Genomic DNA, 16,308 nt, shown 5'->3' with positions numbered 1-16,308 from the left:
GACAGAAGACTGATAATCAGCACACACAGCAAACCCAAGGGGTGTAACTGGGATTCTCTGTCCCTAAAGTACCCCTGTGAAAGCACATGGGCTGTGGCTGACACCCAACAATGCAGAAAGGACACCAGAGGTGTGTTCTGGCAGACTGGAACACCACAGAGCCCAGCTGCACACACACTTCCAGGAAATTTGCACATGATTTCAGAATGACTAGTCAATATAAAGATTCAGTCTTCCATGTGACCACTAAACTTACAGGTCAGACAAGCTGGCAGCAATTTTACTCCAGGATAGTAAGCCAGAGGTAACAGCACAGCTTGTAAGCTCTAGGGCTTGAAATACCAGTTCACATACCACRAGTAAAACACACATTCTGACTTCTTACTTGGAGTAGAAGCCCCAAGGAAGAAAAAGGCAACTAAAAATATATCTGTTTTATTTACCAGTTTTCTAAAAAGCAAAGTCATAAAAATTAGTCACAAGTGGCAAAACCAAAATATATTGCACAGTGTACAGAAAACATTGTTGACATGTTGACAAAGTGTCATCACAAATAAATCATCTTACAACAGTTTGGAAAAATTACAGCTTCAGAATCTTATCTATAAATGGAGGCATGTAGATTTAAAGTTACAGGAAAATATTTTAATACCACCCTGTAAATGCAAACACTTTAAGGATGCAAGATTAAGTCCATAAGTAAGCACATCCACAAAATGCTCTAAATATACTTTTCTCTTCCTTTCACTAAGTTATGGTTACAAGATGGTCATTGAAAAAAAAATAAAAGAAATGAAGACAAATTAAAAAAAATACATGGAGGGAAAAAAAGCATGCTAAAGCAAAGAAGATCCAAATGGTTGAAAAGTCTTCRAAAATTATTTGTATAATGATGATGCACTCCTTTTATATAAAGCTTTCATTTTTCCCAAACCCTGGTCCATGTTTGTGTTTCCATGTAAAAATGAAATATATTTAGTATGTTGGTATAGCTGCACTGTTCCATTTATGATTAAAACATTTAATACATCGGACGTGAACACCAACACTTGAAGATTTCTCATTCACTTTATATTTACAAATATTTACGTTTGACCTTGTTAAACTATTAAAGACAGGCTTCAGATCTTGCTGGGTAGTGCTTCACACTACAGTTTTTTATTGTTTTAAATTGTGAATCCACTTGTTTCACAAGTTGACACACTTTGCTATCTGCAGAACCTGTCTCCAGTGCAAATTTCCTCATGACTGTCCAATTAATAACTAATTACTTGACACAAATTATTTCTTCCGCTAAGCGAACACCAGTCACTTTTGCGTGTTTTTGGTGTCAGATCTAACTTCACATCCTCTTTGTATACAAAGAGAAATATTTTTAGAGAAKGAAAATAATCTTAAATTTCAGTGAATAGAAATGTTACCTTAAAAARAAAAGGAAATGCTTCCCATGAAAAATATTTTAAGACAAACATATTGAAGTCAATTGAATTAATTAACTTCCGTCATTTTTCACCCCAAAACCTACAGCTGACATCTAGCAAGGCTGCAACTAAATGTCCTCTAACTAACCGACATTAAAGTTGTTCTTTCAGGTTCTCTTCCCACATCCAACAGACACAAAGAGTACAGGAACATAAAGTACACATATTCAAGTCAATACAATCTCAGAGGCATTTAAATCAGATTTTGACAGCAAAGGATTCCAGCCACGCTAAGTTTGAGATTATGTAATTCAAAAAGAGTGAGTCAACATTGTTCTCAAAATCAGTTCTTTTTTGTAAGAACWATCTTCAAATGACAAGACACATCTAATCCTCCCTTGCCACATACAAATTTGACATTTGTTTAGCCACATTGGAAAAACTGATGGCCAACTGCCTGACAGAACAAGTCAGAAGTAAAGGATAAAGTTACCCCAAGCTCTGTCTAAGCCACTGGAGCAATTGCAGTCATCCTCTGTGGTCTTAAGGTTTTTAAAATCTTTAAGCATAAAGATCTCTTGAGTATAAATTCTCAGAAGTTATGCTTCAAGGTAATAAACAGTTCATAGTTTTGCAGTGTCCATTTAAATAAAAGGCTACAAAGTTGTCAGCACTCCTCTATACTTACACATCAACATGTACTTTAACCCAAGACCATCTTACAAAATCAGCTCAACATTTCTTTTAGACAAAAAAAAAGTTCCTACATTCAAAACTAGAGGAGACAAACAAAGAGGATGGGATCAACTGTATGAGAAGGGCAAGTGTGAATTGATTTCCATGAAGGTTATTTCTTCTACTACGCTGGACCACTTCAAATATTAMGAACAATGCTAAAGAGCCACTAAGCAAAATTGCTTCAACAATTCATAATGCTGAATCTTTACCAAAAGGAGATTTGAAGAACCGTATGTATRTAAGGAGATTTCCAGCACTTATTAACCCACTCTACAAAAAACAGTAGGCATCAATGAAAGTTTCTATAGTTTATAAAGAAATATTTGAGGCATATAAGTGCAAAATATGAGTCTTTTAAAGAAAAGCTATACCATCTTCAACAATGTCCTTACTGGGAAGAGATTGCCACCATTTAAAAAGAGATTCATTCACAAATGACTYTTCTAGAGCAAGAAAAACACATTTGCTTCTATGAACTGGATTCATCCTGCTGGATAAAAGATTAAAACCTTTTTGGATCCTTCACTGTCGTTTTGAARCAGTTTTCAAAACAACAGACTCAAAGGCTATGTTTGTTCTTCACTGACTTGATTCAGGGAAACCAAGTTGTTTTCTCCACTATCTTCAATCATTTCATTAAGGTCCATTTCRTGGATTTCTTCATCGTATGAAGTATAAAAATTGCTCTGTATATTGTCCTCACAAAAAATACATTCCTAAAAAGAAAAAAACAACAGAAGCATTCATAAGTCAAATTTAAAAAAGCTTTTCCAAACAACAGTCCACCTGCATGCAATCCTTGATTTTAAAAGAACCTTTCCACCTGTGCTGCAGCTACCAGATATATTTTAGAGATTTTATGTAGTGAGGTTTCTGGCTGTGTCACTGAAGCATTTCAAACAGAGACACAGAAATATAGAAAGAGGAAGGAAATTTCTTATATGYATTCACCAGTACTTCAATTTTCCCCACTGGAAAGAAGACTCATGCTAAACTGAGTCAAGCTAAAAACCAGCGCATGGAAATTTGAATTCCACTTTTTTCCTCTGCATAATTGACCAAGCTTTCATAAGAACAGAAAAGGAAGAGACAAACATAGGCAGCTAATATTTTAAGCATTACTATACATGCAAAAGTAATTAACTCATTAAACTTACGGAATTAGCAACRGTTTTTGGCAGTCCACCTTGCTGGATCCATGGATGAACTTCAATAAGCTCTCTTTTTTGTTCTTCTGTAAATTTTGGCTGTAGTTTCTGCATTTGCTTTAATTTCTGCTTATCTTCTTTTAAAACTGTTTCCACATCCCTAAAATAAAATGTATTTAGAAACTGAGCTTCAGCACTTTCTGGGCTTCATGCCTATATGAGGTTACACAGTCAAACAGYAACATTTTTAAAGACTATTTTTGTTCTAGAACGTTATGCTTAGAAATCTTATACTGGAAGAAAATGAAGTGTGGTTATTCCAGCTGCTCTCTGCATTTGCAGACATCTCTGCTGGCTCACTGTCTTTTCAAAGCCCATCAGTGAGAACAGTTTTGTTAGAGCCACTCAGGCAGCACCAGCAGGGAAAGCAGCAACAACTCCAGCTTCCCTCTGCTGCAGGAAGTTCCAAGCTCTGTCCCAAGCAGGACAACMCAAGACAAACACTGGATGCAGGAGATACTAAAGCAGAAGTAGTAAGATGYGTTTAAGAAGGACACAAATAAAGAACTAAACTTAAGAAAATACTGTTTATTTCAGCAGCCAAAACTCTCTCCCCCTCCACAAACCCTACTGCCATTCAGGAATCAGAGAAATCCATCCCACACCAACACTTACAAGCTGCACTCCTCTATAAAAGATGACAATAGGAAACAAGTTCCAAGAAACCCCAACTAATTTCCATTCCTTACAGAATACCTAAGAACAGGCTGGATTTAGACTTCACCTCACACTCTGACAATGAGCTTCACTTTTCTTACAAAAATATCCTGTTCTTTGGCAGGCTTTGCTGCTTTTATGGGCTACTGGAATTCCCACCTATGGCTGTCAACACTTYAGGCTACAAAAGCTGAGAAATGTCAAAGTATTTTTAAAACTAGAAAAAAAAAGCTAAAGTTCTTACAATGTGTTCTGTACTTCTTTCCCCATCATGTCTGTGCTTCTGTATTTTGAAAACTTGTTTACCTTCCTTTTCAAAGGCTTGTCTTTACTGAAACCTCCTATTCCTCTCAAAATACCATTCACTGCTCCCAAGAAACCTAAACAAGTAGGTTGAAAAAAACCCTGCAGACTTGTCACCCCTTCTTCCCCTGTATCTGCTCTTTGTTATTGAAGCAGTGAATTTTTTATTTTTTAAACAAGTTTTTTTTTTTTTTTTTATTAGAAGACATGATTTTTACCTTCTACCTCGTCATAACTTATGAAGAAGAATGAACATATGAAAGTTAACAGCCCAGAAAAAATCCACAAGTCCATGCCACTGAATGTGGCACCTCAAGGACAACAGCCAAGGAACTGGAGMTCTTCAATACCAGACCAAGCCTAGATCTAAGCATGCTCTCTAGGATCTATTAATCCAGCACCAGGGATTTCTAGGCAAGCAGTTACAAATCACAACTATGGAACAGCTTCAAAAAATACACACAGTTCATTTCAACTCAGGATACTGACCTAAAAATACAGGTAAGCCTAATTAAACCATTTTTATTTCTTGAGAAGTTCTTGCGTAGTATACAAAATGCAGAAAGGAAGCAAGAATTTTTCCTGACACTGAGCTAAACATTAAAACCAGTTTACTTCTGTTGAGACAGAGATTCATATCCACCGTTCCTAATGCACACCCTGCTCGCCCCAGCATGTACACAATGTATRAAGGACCATGGCACTGGAATTACCGTGAAGGGATCTGGTAAGTCATCATAACTGTGTCATCTGTGTTTGCCATCAACAGCCAGATAGGATCCTGAAGCACRTATTTGATGAAGTGCTCGCTTTCTTCCATTTCTGTCTTCATTTTGGTTTTATGGTGGTTCTCTGAGGAATCAATGCTCCCAAAGTATTTGCTGGTGTGACTAGTTTCACTGCTACCTGTAAACAGAGATTTAGCATTTCATTATAAATTGYGAAATCCATAAATTATCTGAATGTTTTTGAATATAGAGAAGATTAAAGAGAACTGAATGCCTAAATACAACCATTATTATATTTCTTTTTTTAAACAGAGGGAACTTCCACCCCCGAGTAACTGCATTAATCTTTTTATGACTCAAATTCTCGAGTTAAGTCTCTACTAATTTTCAGATGAATAATTAGCTCACTTAAATTTAAAAGTTTGAAATGAAACACAAAGGAGTAAGGTCTTTTAATTATTCCTTCATATCTGCATAATATGCTAATGGTTATTTTACACACACTTGGAAAAGGTTTTACCCCATAAATCAAGTGGTACCTGTTCTGCTCCCTGACATGCCACAGCCATTGGACCCAGAGCCCAGGGACTCAGCAGCTGCAGAGACACCACTCCCTGAAGAAGCTGAGCCAGTGCCTGAACATGCATCTTCTTGGAGTAAAATGTCAAGCAGGACACTGGACATGGAGAGTTCATCACTATTCTGAGCATCCATTGGAGATTCAGCCTAGTGACARGGATAAAAAAAWYMAAWTWAAAAAAAAAMACYGAACACCAAAAATCAAAKTAATTTATTACTAAATGTAATTTATTAGCAATAAATCCATTTCACTTTATATCCTAATGTTAACATAATTTTTCAAAGACAGTCACCAATAACATATGCCAAGGAATAATGAAGTGGACTGATAGGAAGAGAAGGCAACCTTCACTAAGACCAATTCCATTTATTTAAAAAAAAACTACTAGTAATTTCATGAGAAAGTAAGAAAGGCATTTCCTGTTCCCTTTTGACCTACTGTCCTGGATAATTCAGAATTTACCCAAGTCTCCTACAACATACTTGAAATGGTTCCTACTATACCTCAAAGAGATTTGCAACAACAGTCCCTCAATCACTGAGATGAGAAGTAAAAGTAGCATTAAGAGTAGTAAGAAAACGTTCCAACTTCTTGGTATATTTGTAAGGGAAGGAGCATTAGCTACACTAATTCTTAACTGAAGCAGAATTTCACTGCAAGTCAGTTTGAAGATTACATATTAGAAATTAAGGTTGACAGAACTTAACAAAACATGTAATAATGGAAAGAACTGTCTTTATCCTGAACATATTCCTGAATAAAGGAAGGAGGTAGTGAARAAGAYTTAGGYTGAAGCTCCATCCCATCAGTGACTCTGCATGCACAAAGATACTCTATGGTGCCTTTAGAAAGCACAAATAATAGTTACATATTTCTGTTAGGGAAACCTTTATGGTCATATTACTCCATCTCAAGTTATTTGTTAAACTGATTTACCAAATTTGAATGAACCAAGAAATAAAAAAACCCTGAAGTTACCAAATAGWTCAGCATAGTTTTAGTGCAACAAACAATACAAAAATAAAGTTATGGTCTACAAGAAATGATGGATTCTTCATTTACTTTGGTTGCTTGTTTGTAAACACAGATCTGAATTTAAACCAGCTTTTTTCAGACCATTTACAGATTGTTTTTCCCATGCACACAAATTCACTACCACGAAAGTTTTTGCTAAAAATTAAGTGCCCACATAATTTTAAAATTTCTTTCAGTGGTTTTCAATGGGCTTATCCATATTCTTGTATTATTTTCAATGAAGTGGAGCAAAACTCTTTCAGGGTATATTTCCAAACCTCCTAGTGTAACTTTAGAATGATTTAGATATAATTTTTAAATGTTAGGACTATTGTAATGCTTGGACTTCATCTTTTATTCATTTTGCTGAAGGTTGAATTTACTAACTACAATTGTTAACACAGCTCCTGGCACTGTGTAACAAGTAGGTCCTGGAAGTGAAAGGAGTGAGAATGATGCAGCAGAGACAGGAGAACAGGGTGTGATCCAGACTCACCGGTAAGGATTCCTTCCCGCTGCCGTTATCCGCTGTCATGATCTTGCCGATGGCTCCTTCCTCACCCAGAGCTCCRTGTAAACCTGCAGGAGCTCCACTCTCCGCAGTCTTTGTGGTTTCTTCCAGCTGTAGAAGGTTCAGAGGAGAGCTGCACCTCGACTGGAACAGAGGGGGTGACGCCTGGTCCTGAGGACCCACGGACTGTGGAGTGCAGGAACGCGAGGGGTCATTGCGCGCCTCTGCCACGGGAACCTTGTCAGGCTCTGCTGCTGGGTTGTAATGGAATGGCTGYGCTGGGAAAAACTGCTGGGGGAAAGGGCTGGCTGTGGCAAAGGGGGGCTGTGCTGGAAACACCGTCTGCGAGGAGAAGGTGGAATGGGCAGGGAAGCTGGGCTGACTGGGGTACAGCGTTTGAGGTAAGTTATTGTTCATCTCTGGGTACACATAGTTGGGGAGCACAAGAGCCACCACAGGGGTCATGAAGGGTGCTGAGAACTGTGATGGCTGCACAGGGCAGGTATTTCCAGAGTCTGGTAAGTGATTAAAACCAGAGAGGGACGGCTCAGGAGCTGGTGGCACCGTCCCTGCTGCTGGAAAAACAGGAAGGGAGTATGCAGGCATAACAGTGGGGAAAGACACCGCTGAGTAGCTCGCTTGGGAAGTCTCTGATGGTGACCAAGCTGTAGCATTTAAACCCTGAAGGGGGAACCGATGGGGGAATTTAGCTCCAGAAGTTGTACTGTCTGAAGATTCCTGGGGTTTAATGCGCTTTGATTTCCTATTCTTTCCACTTTTCTTCCAAGGCTGATCCACTCCAGAGGTGGCATTTCTTTGTCCACGGCCACCTGCAAAAGGAAAAGTTATAAAAATACAGCTCTGTAGGACTTGTATAACTATTCAAATTTAAAACATAAAGATAAAAATCTAAAAAAATGGTTAGCAGTGTCTGACTTCTGTTCCAAGTCAAGACCAAAATGAGAACCAAGTGAGATCATATCAAGCACTTCTGAAAAAGCCATCCAGAGCTCCTAGGCCTAATAAACAGAACAATCTTGCCATTACTGCTAGTCTCTGCCATTTCCATCCTGCTGATCACATCATTAACTTAAAAGGAATCAGACAATTATCAGATTGTCTCACCAATTACACAGTAATGGAATGGGGAAAACTGGAAAACAAAAAACTCAAAACAAAACAAAACCACAAACCCGAACAGAAAAGAGATGGAAAAGACAGAAAGAAAAGCAAAGGAATACAAACACAGATACAGTAAAGCAAACATACTAAAGCAGAGTTTTTGTCTCTTGGAAGTAGATGCATGGCAGTAGTAGTATACAGAACAGATAAAAATCAAAATATTAGTTATTAAAATGTCTATTATTACACTARAAGTTATATTCCACTTTAAACCTTTTAGCATGATTTATCAGAGAATTTTTCTGTAGGTTTTGAAAATAGCTTGCAACTGTTACTGTTCACACTGGCCTGAACTAAAAATCAAAATGCCCTCCCAACAGAATTTACTTTCTATATAAATACAAGTCTTATTGTGAAAAACTATTGCCATACCACGTTCAGCAGGCCGTCCYTTTGGTTTATCTTGTAAGTAGTAATTGCAGTGTGATTGAAAAATATTAAATCTCTTGATTTCTTTAAACTTATTCAAGAAGCTTTGCTCCTCTTTTTGTGTATGCACTGCAAGGACTTCCTTTGTAAGTCCCAGTTTCTTGAATGGCTCCTTCTCTTGATTTATGTGTGCAGAGCTGGATGGAGGGGCAAGAAGTTGGCCATCTAYGATTTCTGCTCCACTTGGACCATCTTCTATCATTTCTACAGGAAGAGAAAGCAAATTACATCAAGATGAAGCAAAGAAATCCCTGTACATGCATTTTTATATTTTTTTATTACAATTCTGTAATAATTTTGCTGCAAGTTGAAGATATAAAATACATCCCTTTTTATTCCATTTCTCTAAAAACAGCTGTAAGAAAATGTAAGTTACAAGCAGACATTACAACCATTGTGAACAAGCTGTWCACATGTCTGAAGTTTAAACTTGCCAGCAATTGCCATTTTGAAGAAAAAGTATTAGCACAAGTCCTACCTAATTCAGGTTGTGTTTTTTTGTCTCCAACATGAACAATGGTACTGCTGTAGCTGCACTGACTGGTGAGAGACACAACACTTTCAGGCTTGCCAGGTAAAGCCAAAGATGTTAAGTGAGCACCAACCACCGGGGGACCACTTGATTTACCAGATGCCTTCAACACAGCAGGATCTATTAAAAGAAATAAAGTTGCAGCTTACTGAACGTATAAACAAGAGCAAATTCAAGTTACACGCTGCTCAGACTGCAAAACAGCAAAGGCCAAGCTGTGCCTKACAAAACAAAAAAGTGAACTTTTTACTTTATAGATTCCAGGAATAGAATTACTATAAAGCAACCAAATACAATCCTCTAAGCCCATATACAGCCAAACCAAAGCTTTTCAATAAGGGATATTCTGCTCTTTTCCTGGTCTTCACTCTTCTTTCATGGCACAATTTTGGAAGAAATATCCTTGGGCTGGAAGAGGCCAAAATAAGTTGCACCCAGCTCCCYCAGTGTTGTACACTGATTTCTTTCATTAGCTGCTTACCCTAACAGCTTCGGTTTGAGCAGCCAGCTACTCAAAATTCTCTCCCCTGAAAGCTACACACTAATCCAGCAGAGGTCACACCAATGCCTCACAAMACAGCATTAAAGCATTCCTCCTCTCATAGGAATACTTCCTTAACACATATTTAAGACCTAAAGTTTGCCTTTTTCCTGCCTAGATTGTGCTGGTGGCTTCATCCTTCTCAGACATCAAGAAGCTAGTGACCCACATAATCTCCTGCCAACCAGAACCACAGAGACTCCAAATTACAGCATTTCAATTCCTTCTGCAGACTCTTTGTTTCTTCTATACCGATACCTTCTAATTTGATTCTAAAAGCTGCATTAGAACTTCTTTTTGAAGCTCATCAAATAGCCAAGATCATTCCAGACCAGGTTTTGAGACACTCCACTGGGCATTTTCCCTTCAGCCTCATATAATGACGAGGTAGAATGAGCAAATGTTCTTTAGCAGTCTCACAATCCTTATACTAACCAGTAACAGTCTTCATTTTAGCTCCCCATCTACGCAAGGGACTATGTTAAATGCTACAAGTAAAGCCTGACAAATTTATTTAATGTTTCTTCCTGCAGCAGACTTTTTAGACAGCTTGCCTCAGTAATCCCCAGCTTTTTGTGTTCGTGGATGAACACTGGGCTCTTACATCTCACACACACAGCAGTCCAATGCTGCATTTTACACTGCCTTGTTCCTTTTAATAAGCAGAAATGTAATATGCATATTTTTCTTGCAATTAATTAGCTGCTAGGTTCTTGAGCTGATTGTTCTTACAAGTTCTAACTGTGAAATAAACCTTTTACATTTGATAATAATTCAAGTGCCGATACCCAAAATCCTACTGTATTTTGTACAGTACAATCCAGATATTCCATCAATTACTTAGTATTTTGATTGTAAGGAAGATACTAATGATGAAAGTTAAATCTCTTAACATCAAACACTGAGGAAACAGCTGTGAGGTCATGCCTAAGCTACACTTGTCATYATTCTGCAAAGTAGCATCCAACTGCCTGCCAGCAAAACTCAAGTGATGAAGAAGCTGTGATGAAGAGTTACCTCCCAAAGGCTGGATAGCATTATCAGCTGCTTTTTGTTCATGAACTCCAGAACTCAGTGATGCAACACTTGTTGAAGGTTCACATTTTCTTTTTGCTGTACCAGGCACATTACAACTCTCCAAGTACCTAAAATACAATGATTTAACAGTATTAGACACACACACAACTCTTCTGTCCAGAGGTCCAGAGTAATTTACCCACTGGTTGCTAACCTGATGACACTGTCCAAACAGCTGATCTGTTGATAGGAATACACAGGCTGYTCTTTCCAAGCCAGCTCTTCAGTAGTCACATTTTTTGGAGCAGCTGTTCCTGCAGTGTCCTTTCCCCCTACATCCTTCACCTGACTACCAGGAGTATTTTGTTTTTCTGTGAAAAGAGAGATTGTTATTATGCAATTAAGACATTAAATCCTTGAAAACTCCCTTAAAAGCAACAGTTTTTCATTTCTACATATTTACAAGGTCACAAATTAACAACTGTAAAGCAAGAGGTTTGTGCACTAATAGATGAACATTGTGTGAATATTTTCCTGTCCTTATGGATTTTTGGAACTACAGAGTTCAGTTAGATTGCATATGGATCCAAAGGGAATAGACACTACGGATATAAGAGAATATAAACCATTAGGATTGAAACACACTCAGTATGAGGACAACTCTAGTGCCTACTTAGGGTATTTCAAACAACAGTTTCAGACTATGCCTGAACTGTTTTACACCACTATTGATTCAGATATAGCCAAACACAATTTTTTCCAGGCACAGCACAGAGATCCAGGACAATACAATTTTAATGGATAAAAATGCTGTCTTTAAGCATTGATCAGACCTAAAATGGAAAGAAGTCCTACTGACATTTTATACATGGCACCAGCCAGCCCAAGAGACTAATAATTGCTAATGTCTTACCTGCAAAAGACTCTTTCTTGTAGTCCAGTTTTGCTTTACTGTCAGTGAAAATATGCTGTCCTTTATTTTTGACCTTACGGGCATATTGACAAACCTCCTGAAAGCAGTTTGATAGGAACAGTTATTTCAAAATTTTGACATAAAACATATATTACAAAATTTTGACATGAAACATTATGCACAGTGAAYCCTCAGTAGACTAAATCTAACCTCAGTTAACCTCTATCCTGCCATCACAGAGGAAATACATATATATAGAATTCTATTGTGCAGCTGCAAAACTCTGGAATTGGAAAGCAAATAAATTCAAAGTATGTTTCTTGTAAACAATTACTCTGTATGTTGTTTAATCTGTTTGAATATCCTCGACAGGAAAATATAAAATATACATTACAAAGATGACTTCAGAAAAACCTATCACTTGTAAAAAAATATTGCTGCTAAGAATGGTAACTTTTTGTACTAGAAGTCTGAACAAGCACTGACAGGAGTTATAAAACTAGACTGTAACAGCCTTCACTATCTGTGGAAATAGTGTAGGGAAGCCAGGCATTTATTTCCCTGTTAAACAGGAAATTCTGAGACTTCATCTGCTTACTCCACCAGTGTTTAAGACCTGAAAGCCAGGGAAGTGACCACCTTGGCAAGAGCAAAGGCTGCAAAGGCTGRTCACAGAAGCACAAATCAGATTTGGGAGAATTAGCCTGTAAACAATACAAGTTATCAAATACAAATTCTGGCTTTCAGAATTAAACACGAAGCGAAGTTTTAAGCACAAACTAAAAAAACTGTTTTATTCCATTCAATTTATTACATTCTATATACACAGTGTATTTTTGCAACATTAAAAGTCATCAGGGTCAAGCTATCCCTTGGTTATGCAGGTACTGCTGCATTTAATCTTCTTAATTTCATTTGGGAAAACAGCAATTACAGATTTTCCCCTTCCAAAATGAACTGCTTCCACATACCCAGCTGGTTTTCCCAGAAACAGCATATAACATGTAACAGACATTAGACTATGYAGACACACGGTACAGGTTTAAATTATTATAACACTGACTTTCATGTCTATAACTGTGCTTYAATACCCTGAGGCTTCATCTGCACCAGAAATGTTTATTCCCTTAGACAAAAGGGTTTTTTCTATGTTAAACAAAAGAAGAATGACATTTTCTGTATACTTTCTTCAATTTCTAATTTGAAAGCATTTTTCTATACGTYAAAAATCCCCACTTTAACTAGTTTGTTTTGTGTCACACACTTGAATGAGAAAAACTCAAACCTACTGGTTTATCCTTGTGAGTGTCTTCATTATTATTTCCTGTGCTGTCACTGGAGGATGCCACACTCATCAAGTGCTCATGTGAACCATTGCTACCTAGACTTCCATAGCCACTGGATCCACTGTTGTGTACAGGCTGTTAAAATGAAGAAAAAGAATTTTTCTGTAAATTTCTGTACAGAAATGTCTTTCTGTAAAAAGAAAAAAATATATATACATATACACACACTGCCCCTCAGGACCCCAGTAATTCCATGACAGGAAAAAAAGGTTTTATTTTATGTTGTTTTTTGTTGCTTGGTTTGCTGGGGTTGTTTTTTGTTTGTTTGTCTTCTGTGAGGACTCCATAGCTACATGAAATTCCTAAGAYATCAACTGGAGCTTTAACGTACTTCAATGAGTCTTGTCTGGTAATCATGAGTGTAAGTCATTCCCAGGATTGTAGCCAGAAATTCCACTACAGTAGAAGCAGCTAAACAAAATGTCACACAAAGATAAATACCCTTCTCCTCAGCAGGAAATGCAAAGGGTAACAGTGGAGCACTTGCTGTACCTGCAGTAGGAGCCGATAGATTTGCTCCGTGATCTCCTGAACGCTGGGATGAAGGATTCTATCCTCSGTGTAGTTGGGAGCAGCAAAGACATCTTCATTTAAGGGACCCCTGCACAAACCAAACACACACCAGCTCACTGCAAAGGCAATGTTCAATCACAGAGACACCACAGCTCCAATTTACCACCAGTACATATCACACCTTATTCTACTCCCTCATGTCTTTCCCTACGTAAACCTGAGGGAAGAAAAAACAAAAATATATTGACTTACGTCCTAACTTTGTGTCTTCCAATAATAAACGAAACTTTTCGACTCCAAGGGTTGATGAAACTGGACCAGCTGGTGTCCATGGTGATATAATCTCCATTCCTAGTGCAAAACCTGATTGGTGAATAGTCAAAAGGCTGCCCTCCATACTGAAGAACTGCAATGAAGGATTCAAACAAAAAWTTCAGATTAATTTTAGCACAATTCTACATAATGATTTCAGGATTTTACAGTGAACTGCACAGGARGAAGATGCCACTTGAGGGACACATCGATACATTCAGAAATACTGGGCTACCASAATAAGCAGATGTTCATAATTCACYRACTGTGGWCAAGAAAATTCCCTTTAGAATACAGCAAGCTAAAAAAAGCTGAAAAAACAGCTTTACAAATACTACCACAATGGCTCTTATTTTCTTCTCTATGAAACATGAAAAACTATCATTTAAGATACAACAAATTCTATCACACCACTGTTAAAAAAAATTCTTAATGTATGAAATATTCATTTACAGTCAATTTGTTTATGGCAGATGCACAGAAAGTACAAAACCAAGTTTCTCATTTTCATAGATTTGCTTAATTCATAGATTTGCTTAAATAATCAAGTTGTACAGTAAAAAAATACAGTATTTACTTGCAGAAAAATATCAAAGTCACAATTAAGTTTTTCCTCCTACTTTTTGAGGTCATTGTAGCCATTATTATAAACTTTTAGGAAAAGAAATATATTTTTGCCACACTAAGAGATTACGTACTTTTTTTGTGAATTGCTAGCATTAAGGGTCTGTCATTTGGGTGAAGATGCACCAAGACTGGTGTTCCTATTAAATCCTGAGGTAGGTATCCCAACAGAGGTACTGCTCTGGAGAAAGAAAGACGAAGAAAAAAATAATAAAAATCAAATAGAAAAAATGTATATTTCATCTTCAAAATGTTTTCATTGTAAGTTTTCTTTGCTCTTTTTCCTATAAAGAGAACAAGTAATAAGTTTACTTCTGGTGAAAAAGCAGTGCCAGTTTAACATCAGTATGCTTTGAACAAGGGGGCTTTTGTTTGTGAGGTGTGGTTAGACCGAATCAGGGAGTCTGCWACAGCAAGTTTGTCTTTTCTTTGCAGCCTAACTTTAGAGGATAAATACCCTAATTTCAAAAGAGCATTAATAAAGTTTAATCTTGTAAAACTCTCATGAAGGTAAATAGTACCCCAATCCCTTGGCTGTGAGCCATGGCTAAGGATCACAGGATTACTACAGCTGAACTAGCAACAGGGAGCTGCCCAGGACTCAGGACAACTTTCTCACAGGCAGGTTAAGAGTTCAGCTCCGAGGAGCTGCAAGGAAGGAAGCTTATTAACTATAGAATTAAAAGCACTGTTACTGAATACCTGCACATTATYAATGACCACTACTAGTGATGTAAAYGACTCATTAATGTGACAAAAGAAATTTTCACTGATCACTTCAAACATTTGTATTAAGGATAAAGAGCAAAAGTTCACAAAAGTCACTTTGCACCTCACCCTGAAGGTTAACCACTGAAAATGTGATTGGGGAAAAAAAATGTATTAAGACTACACTACTCAATAATGTTTAGGTTCACAGATGCCAGCAAGTCATCTTGCAAGCTCAACATGCTGTTCACCTTCCCCCAGCCCCATTCACTGACAAAGGGGTAGGGAGATACTCAGGTATCTGAACAGCTTTCATGAAGAATTTAGCCCCAGTGCACCACACTCAARGGATCTGTGTACATAGGAACTCAAAAGCACTATGCAAGAAATGCCTTCAACACTGCACGTCCAACAACCCACTGGAATTACATCAGTACTCCAAAACATCAAACATACCCTTCCAGCAAAGGCTGAGGTGGAAAGAAGATAGCAACTAATGCCTTATTATCAAAGCAATTAGTTTAATAATAAGTCTTGTAAGATTGTAGATGGACTAAAGCAACAAAGTAGAAACTGGCATGAAACTCATACCAAATCATTTAATTTTGACACATCGACATTTAGAAGTTCAAAGCACATGAGAAAAGTTGTCCAGCTAGAGAACTTTAAACCCCAATCAACTCTGAATGACTTCAGTTAGGGCTTCATTAARTAATACCATAAGAAGGTTTTGTTCAGCACTGCTCCTGTTCTTTGCCACCTGCTTTATSAAAGTCAGGGATCTAGAATGTGAGACTGAGCTGGGCATGCCTGTTCTGATGAAAAGGAAACTAAAACACGATCCAGGAGCTTCCCATACAGCATGGAAGAGGAGTTACAAAAATGGAGTTAAATTTTCTTGATGGTGCCAGACAATAAAACCCTGGGCAGTGGTCCCAGAGTGGAGCCTGGAAAGCTTTGCTGGATGTTAGAAAAAGGTTTTTAAATGAGCAGTGCAATCCAAGAAGTTTCTCATACAGATTGTGTAATCT

General features: G+C 37.6%; 1 protein-coding gene across 7 annotated transcripts in view; it reads right to left on the bottom strand.

The window, feature by feature from the left end:
• Positions 1-419: 419 nt before the first annotated feature.
• The window catches only part of PER2 (period circadian regulator 2), a 44,530-nt gene continuing 28,641 nt past the window's right edge, over positions 420-16,308 (bottom strand). For all 7 annotated transcript variants that reach the window (XM_057377477.1, XM_057377474.1, XM_057377479.1 and 4 more), the window contains 14 exons: positions 14,644-14,750; positions 13,886-14,039; positions 13,613-13,721; positions 13,064-13,195; positions 11,775-11,871; positions 11,076-11,232; positions 10,862-10,989; positions 9,250-9,423; positions 8,715-8,975; positions 7,146-7,990; positions 5,595-5,781; positions 5,041-5,233; positions 3,317-3,467; positions 420-2,875 (listed from right to left, as the gene is read on the bottom strand). In XM_057377477.1, coding sequence (XP_057233460.1) covers positions 2,726-2,875; positions 3,317-3,467; positions 5,041-5,233; positions 5,595-5,781; positions 7,146-7,990; positions 8,715-8,975; positions 9,250-9,423; positions 10,862-10,989; positions 11,076-11,232; positions 11,775-11,871; positions 13,064-13,195; positions 13,613-13,721; positions 13,886-14,039; positions 14,644-14,750 — 2,845 coding nt within the window. In that variant the 3' untranslated portion in view covers positions 420-2,725. The remainder of the gene's footprint in view (positions 2,876-3,316; positions 3,468-5,040; positions 5,234-5,594; positions 5,782-7,145; positions 7,991-8,714; positions 8,976-9,249; positions 9,424-10,861; positions 10,990-11,075; positions 11,233-11,774; positions 11,872-13,063; positions 13,196-13,612; positions 13,722-13,885; positions 14,040-14,643; positions 14,751-16,308) is intronic.

This window comes from Malurus melanocephalus, unplaced genomic scaffold (genome assembly GCF_030028575.1).
Source record: "Malurus melanocephalus ecotype Western Australia unplaced genomic scaffold, MMel_1.1 scaffold_317, whole genome shotgun sequence".
Classification (NCBI taxonomy): domain Eukaryota; kingdom Metazoa; phylum Chordata; class Aves; order Passeriformes; family Maluridae; genus Malurus; species Malurus melanocephalus.
The sequence above is the reverse complement of the archived record's forward strand: the minus strand, read 5'-3'. Positions and strand labels throughout refer to the sequence as shown.